At 38.0% G+C, this 9,676-nt stretch overlaps 1 protein-coding gene across 1 annotated transcript in view; it reads right to left on the bottom strand.

Moving 5' to 3' along the window:
* Positions 1–9,676, bottom strand: part of TMEM27 (transmembrane protein 27) — a 36,777-nt gene that overhangs the window by 6,799 nt on the left and 20,302 nt on the right. The window contains exon 5 of the mRNA XM_008591812.1: positions 8,082–8,276. Within this exon, the coding sequence (XP_008590034.1) occupies positions 8,082–8,276 (195 nt within the window). The remainder of the gene's footprint in view (positions 1–8,081; positions 8,277–9,676) is intronic.

Raw genomic sequence — 9,676 nt, 5'->3', positions numbered from 1 at the left:
GCCGGTCTGTATGTGGGATCCGAACCCTTGGCGGGAGCACCGCCGCGCTTCCCAAGCGGCGCGCTGTAGCAGTGCGCCACCGGGCCGGCCCCTCACTTGTGCCTTTTAATTGACTTTTGTTCCTTTCCTGATTTCATGTTTAATTTGTTCTCTAATTAAAAAGGTAGCCTCTGATTTAAACAATACTGTTGTGCAAAACTCGGGACCTTCAAAACACATAATTATGGAATTGTTCCTTACTTTCCAAAAATCATTTATCATGAAATATATTTTAACATTATTGCCGGTGATAATAACTAATTCACTGATTAGATGTGATGACTAAATAAAATAACAATATAAAGCACCCAAGCAGAGAATTTAAATGCTTGCTACTACTTACTGCCACTTGAAGGTAAATCAAAACAGGGAAGAACAAAAACAAGGAAGGAAACTAAAACATCTTTGAAATTGTGATTCTAGGGAAAAAAAAAAAAAGGAAGGAGATTGAATTTACCAAAGTTTGATTTACATAAAACATTTTCAGTGACTTGATGAGGCTCTGTGTCTCCTTGTGTTCTTTCCAGTCCTCCCTTTAGCGTGGCCTTTCCTGGCACATTCTTTCACTATGACAGGGACAGAGCAGGGACAAAAGAGGCTGGTCTGGTAATATATTTTAAAGTAAGAATTCTCAAACTTTAAAATGTGTTTCTCTTTTTACAATCCAAAATACTTCTGATATTACCTCTATAAATTTGCTTGCCATATCTATACTATGATATATTAAAAATAAGCAGCAGATTGTTCTCCTTAACATGCAGAAATTTTATAAAAATAGTTTGACTTCCTCTAAAGTAAGTGAAAGTTACACATATCATTTTCATGCACAATGGTTTGTAGTCATTAGGAGAAAAATAATTATTTGGGTAATGGCTGCAGTCGTTTAAACGATCTTTTCTCTATTTAAAAAAATCAATTATTTTTTTCTTAAGAAAAAAAGAAAGAATGGCCAGTGTCTATTTGCCAGTTTCTTCAGTAAAAGATGTTCTTATGGAGTTAGAAGAAAAATGGATACGGGCAGATCATTGCAAAGAATCTCACCTCCCCTTCCCCAGCCACAAAGGAAAAATAATCCATCAGGCATCACCAAGAAATTGGGAAGAAGTAAAAGGAAGATGCAAAGAGATAAGGACAAGTTTCTCTAATTTGGAAGAAGGATAATTTGTGAACCGAAAAGATTCTGAGGGGAATCACTGTGGAGATTTCTCAAACTGAGCTGTGTCAGGGGCAAATTAGGTACATATTGTTCTTTTGCAACCTTATATCCAGTTGTTCAGAGCCTTGGCATTACTGGGCTTCAGAAATTGCAATGTCAGTAACTTGTCAGTAGCTGGACATGATAAGCAGCTCAAAGGTTACCAAACAGTAAGACGGCACTTTGTCACATTTCACAGTGTGTGCTGTCATAAACTCATTTGCTGCTTGTGCATTGCTCTTATTAAGTGTAATAAAACTTAACTATCTTTCTGGATCCTCCTGATTTGACGTTCTGCTAAAAACATAAATTCTTTTTCCTGAAAAATAAAACTGAATGTTAATAACTTCCGCTGTTCCTGCAATGTCAGGTGGTTCAGGAAGGGGATGAAAAAACCTCACCTAAAATACCTGGAACTAGCTCCTAGGATCCTTGAGAGCAGGTATCTCTCATAAATCCAGAGAAGAGAGGCAAAAGAAGTATCAGGTGGCCCTCCCAGCTAGGGGCTGCTGAGGAACAGGGTTCACTCTGTTCTGAGATAAAGTCGTGGCAACTAAATGCCGGAGAGTATTTCTGTCTCCCCTCAAACAAAATGGGGCTGAAGAGCCAAGGCCCAGGAATAACCAGAAAAACAATAAAGGACAGACAAATATGACATTCGAACAGGACAGAATCAATTACTGGGGAATTGGGACTGTCCTCATAATCAGTCTGGATGATTCCTAGGGGAATTATCAGTGTTACCAGAATGATTTGAGTGGGCATTGAAGCACAGTGAGATTGATGGGCTTTGGGATAAAGCCTATCTGGTTTTAAATTCTGGTACCATTACTTTCTAACCATGTGACTGTAGACAAGATTCTTTACATCCGCCATGTGACAACAATATTAATAATCAGTATCTATTATATGGCAGAAATCAGACTAGGTGCTTTGTAAGCATCACCTCATTTAATTCCCACTGCAATACTGTGCAGATTTTATCATTATCCCTGTTTTTCAGGTGAAAGAACTGAGACTCCCATATGTAGAGCAATTTGTCTTTCAGAATGGAGCAAGATTAATGAAAGGAGTTAACCTAGAATTCTATTTCATCTTCCCAGGCTTCACTCAAAACACACTCACTTTGGATTTTTATCAGCAAAGAAAAAAGTTATTAGCTCTTACATTTCTCATCTTACTTACACTTCCTGTTTTTAAGACTAGTCATTTATTTAATTAAAACTTGATAAGAATGTGAAGTTTCAGTATATGAAAGTGTTGAATGAGCCCCATTCCCTTGTGTAAAAAGCAACATTTGTGGAAATCCAAATGCACTTCTATTTACTATTGACATTATGGGAATAGAAGTATAACTAGAAACAAACCAAGTGAATTTACTAATGACTCTGCTCAGCTGTGAGCATTAGCAAGGGTTCTATGTCCCAAGTCCTTAACCTGGTTTTGTTACCAACTACCAGATTAAAATATTCTTGTAGGCAAGGACCATCCATGTTATCTATGTTTGTCTCTTCCACGATACATACTATATCTCCTATCACAGAATGCATGGTCAATAAAAGAACAAAATATTTTTACCTCTCTGGGCTTTGGTTTCTGGAGGGTTGGATTTAGATAATAGTTAAGGTCCTTTCCTAAGACCCATTTGCAACCACAGATACAGCTAACGTCTAGCATTCTATTTATATACTGGATTCACATATCAATTCTACTATGTACACATAAGTCTGAAATTGTACTGTGTCTATGATTCTCCTTGTATACCACAAGTACCAGGTTATATAAAATTAGCACTTTGTAACTGCTTTTTATGGTGATGCTAGTAACTTGATATAGCACTTTCCAGTGTATAAAACACTTCTGTATATTCTCTGATTTTGTCTTCTCACCATTACAACTATTTAAGAAATCATTACTATCCTTTTCCATATGTGACTTGGCCAAGGTTATTCAGCTAATAAATGCCAGGGCCTGAGACTGGAACCCAAAACCAAGAGTTTTGGTCCAATGCTCTTTCTCTTAAAACACACAGCACATCATTAAGTTCATCACCACCACCATCATCATCTTCACCATCATCATGACCATCATCATTAATCACTACCGTCATAAAGCTGACCAGATAACTAACACATCTATGTCTGGGCTGGAGCTAGACAGAGATCTAGTACAGAATCATTATGAAGTATAAGCAGTTCATCTTGGTTGCCTTCCCACTGTTCAGCTCCCTAATTGCTGCCCCCAAATAGAAAATACCTTTCCTAACTCTTTTCCTTCAACAAACCTCTTGTTTTCACAAACTGCTATTCTCAACTAGATGATAATAGAGAAACAACCTCCTCACATTATTTCACAAGGAGATGGCAGTTGTTTTGTGCTGGGACTGGCTGTTATTGACTTGCAAGGGCTGATTGTTAAATATTGAAAATTTTTCAGGCTTGTTAGGAAATTGGCAAATGCTACAAATCATGGTATATTTTTAGAGAGAGCTGGTTAATCAGTTCACCATTATTATAGTGACCAGTAGACAACATAAGATAATTTGCATTTTTAGATAGGCACTTATTCAGCATGGAGTAGCTTCAAAACAAACATAGAGACCAATGGAACAGAATAGCAAGCACAGAAATAAATCCACACATTCATGGTCAACCGATCTTCAACAAAGGTGCCAACACACAGTGGAAACGAACAGCTCTTAAATAATTTGTGTTAGGAAAACTGGATATCCAAATACAGAAGAATGAAATTGGACCATTATCTCACATCAAATACAAAAGTCAACTCAAAAGGGATTAAAGACAAATGTAAGACCTCAAACTGTAAAACTACTAGAAGAAAACATACAGGGAAATCTCCATGATATTGGTCTGGGCAATGAGTTTTGGGATATGACCCCAAAAGCACAGACAACAAAAGAAAAAATAGACAAATGGGATTTAGATGAAACTGAAAAGCTACACATAGCAAAGGGGTTAACTTACAAAATATATAAGGAACTCAAACAACTCAATAGCAAGAAAACAAATCACCTGATTTGAAAATAGGCAAAGGACCTGAATAGACATTTTCAAAAGAAAACATACAAATGTCCAACATGTACATGAAAAGAATGCTCAACATAACTAATCATTAGGGAAATAAAAATTAAAACTACCATATGATATCACCTCACACCTGTTAGAATGCCTTTTGTAAAAAGATGAAAGATAGCAAAAGTTGGCCGGAATGTGGAGAAAAGGCAACACTTGTACACTGTTGGTGGGAATGTAAATTAGTACAGCCATTATGAAAAACAGTTCAGGAGATCTATTGTACAGAATGGTGACTATAGTTAATAATAATGTACTTTATACTTGAAATTTGCTAAGAGAGTAGATCTTAAATGTTCTCACAATGGAAAATGATAAGTATGTGAGGTAACAGATATATTAATTAGCTTGATTTAAACATTTCATGATCTATACCATAAAAATGTAGAATTTTTGTCAACTATATCTTAATAAAATGAAATAGGTGTTTATTAACTAATAAAATCTCAAGCAATGAATCAGCGAACTGGAGAATTTTCTACAGTATGAAGGCAATATCTGGGTGGAAAAAAGATACTTTCCCAGCACCCCTTAATCACAGCAATGGGTTAAGCTGATTTTGGATAATAATAATAATTACTGTTTATGTAGTGCATACTATATCCTGGGTTTTTTATACACATTTATGTCATTCAGTCCTCATAAAAGCCCTGTGAGATATTATCTCCCTATTACAGATAGAGAAACTGGAACCATGGAAATCAGGTGACTCAACCAAGATTATACAGGCAGAGGGCAAAGCTGGTATTTGAGTTTACCTGGTTAGGGCTCCATTGATTGCATGCTTTCCACCCACTGAATAATCAATATAATGCTGTTATTCACAAAGCCAACAGAATTGTTAAAGCGTTATGTTGCTTGAGAAATCTCCTCAATAGTAAGTTTAAATAGGCACATGTGTTAGATGACTCTGGCATTCTTCTCCATAAAAGCAGAATGGTGATTTAGACCATCCTGTGGTCCCTCCAGGTCTTCTAATGTATGGATCGGACTGCTTAACATTTCTTTGACTGTCTCCTCAAGACTAAAGGCTTTGGGGGCGACTCCTATCTTTTCTATGATTAGAAAAGACTTTTACAGCAATTATCAGGGCTCTTCCCACTTCAAACTGCATCTTCTCCTAACCTTTGAAGCAAAATTCTGCCCAAGAGAAACCCACCACGGATTGTATCAAACTTAAAACACGACAAACTATTTATCTTCAGAAGGTTGTCATAACTGTCCTGACTACATTTGCTAGTTACTGATGCTCTCCAGGTTTACACAGGAGATTTGTCCATCTGTTTTCCTAGTTGGAACATGAAATGAATTTGTGAAGGCAAGGTAGTGACAACAGCCTCACTTCTCCCAGGCAACAGATTATGATGCTACACACCTAATTATTATATTACTGCAGATCTGCTCAGAGGAGGGAGATAGCTGATCCCAGCACAAACTAGCTGAAAGACCAGCAAATGGCAAGATAATAAAATAATAGTGACAGCCAACAGTTACTGAGCACTCACCGCGTCCGGGTACCACTCTAAGCACTCTACTGTATTAACTTTTTATCCTATCAAGTTAATTATTTCCTATATACCTTAAAAGTTATCTATGCACAGACAGCAAAGATAAATTTAACCAGCTTGACTGACTCTAACACCACAAACCATTTTCTCCTGAGCTCGGTTTCCCTGACTCATTGTTTGTTCTTCCTGATTATCCACACAGTTAATGGATTATATGCAAGGGCAGAATCTAAGAGAGAAATATTTTGAATCGATGCAATCTATATCCAGAGTCCATTCTTCCAACTCTTACACTATATTGTAATAATGAGGAAATTGAGAACCAAGGAGGTTGAGTGAATTCACTAAGGTTACAATTGTTAGAAACCACAGAGTCATAGCATCTCAGAATTAATACAAAACTTACAATATTAAACATAGGTATTCAAATATTGCAAGAAAAAATTTCTTGATATTCTAAAAACAAAACAAGCAGCTTGTAGTAAGTCTCTGTGCATTCCATGTCATGCTGAGATCACCAAGAAAATCAAGCAAGTACAACTTGATCCTAATCTTTGAGTTTGATGTGGGGACTAGACATAAACCACATTTATTCTACAGCATTTCACTTATCATTTATGAAAAAAAAAAAGTTACAAAGCCGAAGATTTAAAATGATTACCTTCTGTTACTAACTAGCGTGAAATAGAAAGTAGTAAACGTCAGGAGAAGCATTTAGTCGAACACATACTTGGCCAAACACATCTCACATGCCCCATGTGGGTGCCAACCCTTTTGAAAACCATGTCCCTGTGATTTTGAAATGCATGCCTGAGATTTCCCCTTACCAGAATTCCTCTTCCTCAGCATCAGAAGGGAAGGTTTAGAGTCATCAAAGTGTTTAGTGAAGAGTTGAGGACCTTCCTGTCTTCCCCTCTGGAATAGATACTTGAAAACAAAATCATTTTCTCCTTTCATCATGCTGAAAAATCCTGCCTCCTCTCCTTCTCCACTACCTCAGTAACTCTCCCAGTGGTCTGAAATTTCCTCCTGAAGCAATATCAAGAGTTTAGACATCCAAGTTTGCAAGTGCCCCAGAGTCCAGTTAAATGAACTCAAGGAGTGGGACTCTCTATATAAATTGTTAAATTGAAAGCTCTCAAAATAAGTGCATTAGGGCTGGCCTGCTATCTTGCTGGTTAGAGCATGGTGATGATAACACCAAGGTCTAGGCTTCGATCCTTGTACCAGCCAGCCACCAAAATAATAATAATAGAATTAGAATAACCTGGACATTCACTAAAATGCATCCCCTTCAGAGATTCTAATTTAATGGGTCTGTGATAAGGCCAAGGAAACTAAATTTTAAATAAGTGTTCCAGGTGATTCTGATACAGGGAATTGATTCGAAGGCCCCAAGGAACAAGCTCTATATGACATCACAGGCACCAGAGGGAGGAGTGTCCATCAAAGCGAGGGAAGTATAAAACAGCACAAGGGCATCTGGGACAAGATGGCGGCCTGCAGGCATGGGGCCAAGAAGAGGTGAGTCAAGGTAGCAAGGAGGCATGAAAGGAAGTGTGAAACTGCTGGCATTTGGATGTGGATAATTACCAAAGATTAACTATGTCTACCTGAAAAGTCTTACTTGCTCTGTGTCCAGCTTACAAAATCACAACATAGATATTAAAATCAAGTCTAGATATGACACACTCACATGGTATAGGATATAGAGAAAGATAGTAATAGAAGGAGACTTTGGACTCTAAAAAGTATCTGAAGACAAGACCCCAAGTGATATTTTAAATATCACCAATTTTCTCAAAGTTTCAAATTTAAGACATTTTCTTCAGCCAGAGGAAAATCTCCTTATTTTTCCAAGTCATGAGAAAATAAATATGAAGATGCTCTTTAAATCACGGATGGACCTTGAGAGAATTATATTAAGTGAAACGAGTCAGGCAGAGAAAAAGAAATACCACATGTTCTCACTTATTGGTGGGAGCTAAAAATAAATAAATAAATTCACTCTCACACACAAAAAATAACGGGGGGGGGGGAAGAAGATATAACAACTACAATCCTTTGAAGTTGTTACAACAAGCAAACGGAAAGGACATTGTTGGGTGGGAGTGGGGAGAGGGAGGAGGGAGGGAGGTTTCGGTGATGGGCCATAATAATCAACCACATTGTATATCGACAAAATAAAAATTTAAAGGGAAAAAAAATAAAAATAAAAAAATAAATCACTCCCTTTAAATATCTTACCTTCTATGTTGCCTGATCCCTGATAAAACCAGTACTGTAATTGCAGCTGCGATGATGCAAAATACCACACCAAATACAATAATCCAGATGGGTGCAGAGGGGTCCATGGGCGACGCAAGAGTGGAAGGAATTTTTAGAAATTCCAGAGTCCGGTCATTCAAAGAGAAAGCATTGTTGATCCTGTTCCTGTTCATTCTAAAATTCAATGATAATAAAAAACAAACAAAATAAGACAGGAAAAAAAAAAAAAACACAGAATACAGACCTGTGTTTCCATGATTGTAAATATCTCTATAAACAAAGCATCCTCCTAGCAGGAGACTTGAGGTCGACTAGAATGTTTGTTGAGAGCAATCATGCCACATTCTAGTAAGTTACTCCTAGTAAGTTGAAGTGCTGGTGGCCAGAGAGATGCCATCTATGTACCCGCAACTGTTGTGAATGGCCTAACAGTAACCACAAGTCCTGATCTTTCAGCTCTGCCCACCACGTTTAGTTCCTGAGAGGCAGCATCTAGATTAGAATGACAGAATTACATTTAAAGTGGCTTACATAAATATGGACAGTCTGAAAAAAGACAATTCTGTGTAAGATGTGGGTGATAAACACAAGAAGAAAAGAAATCTGGGAGCAGAAGAGAAAACATGAACAAGGAATGACTTCAAATTCATCAACTCATTTTTTTTTATTAATTCAACAAACATTTGCCAAAAACTTATGAAGTAACAGATATTACAATAGGTGCTTGAGATATAAAATGAAATAAAAATACCAAGGAGCTTACAGTCTAGAAGGATGGCAGGTTAGTACATCCACAACCACAGTGCAGTGCAAACTGTTCTGTGGGAAAGGCAAATATGGACACAGTGGAAGCACAGAGGAGGGCCAAGTGTATGACAGTGAGAAGACAGGGCTGCTTTCCTGCAGAGGCCATTTTGGAGCTGTGTTTTGAGGGACAAGTGAGAGTTCTTTATCCGAAAGTGTGTAGTGACACAGGATTGGAGACATGGGAAAGGAAGACTTGCTCAGTAAACTGCAAGCAGTTCCATGTGACTAAAGGCAATGGTAGTTTAGGAGTCCAAAAGTCTAGCAAAACATGTTACTTTTCCTGAAAAAAAAAAAAAAATCGGCATTTTTGATGGTCGTAGCAGTGAGGGAGGGAGTGGTAGCAAAGACTTATTTAACTGAAGACAAATAAGTTAACTTCTAACTGGAATTTGCAAACTAGGTGAGGAGATTCCTCGAAGATATTTTATGTCCTTTACTGAATTCACATTACACAAGCTGACTTCATCTAAGTCTAGAGAAGCCCTGGAAAATAGAAATATGAGCTTTGTGTGACTTAAAAGTTTCTAGTAGCTCACTAAAAAAAAAAAACTAAGAAGAAACAGGCAAGGGCCGGCCCGGTGGCGCACTGGATAGTGCGCCGCTTGGGAAGTGTGGCGGCGCTCCCGCCCGAGGGTTCGGATCCCACATGCAGACCGGTTCCCGCTCACTGGCTGAGTGAGGCGCGGGAGCAACACCGAGGGTTGCGATCCCGTTGCCGGTCCCTGGTCCGGTACGGGGGCAACACTGAGGGTTGCGATCCGTTGCCG

The sequence above is a fragment of the Galeopterus variegatus genome, unplaced genomic scaffold (assembly GCF_000696425.1).
Source record: "Galeopterus variegatus unplaced genomic scaffold, G_variegatus-3.0.2 Scaffold7309, whole genome shotgun sequence".
Classification (NCBI taxonomy): Eukaryota; Metazoa; Chordata; class Mammalia; order Dermoptera; family Cynocephalidae; genus Galeopterus; species Galeopterus variegatus.
The sequence above is the reverse complement of the archived record's forward strand: the minus strand, read 5'-3'. Positions and strand labels throughout refer to the sequence as shown.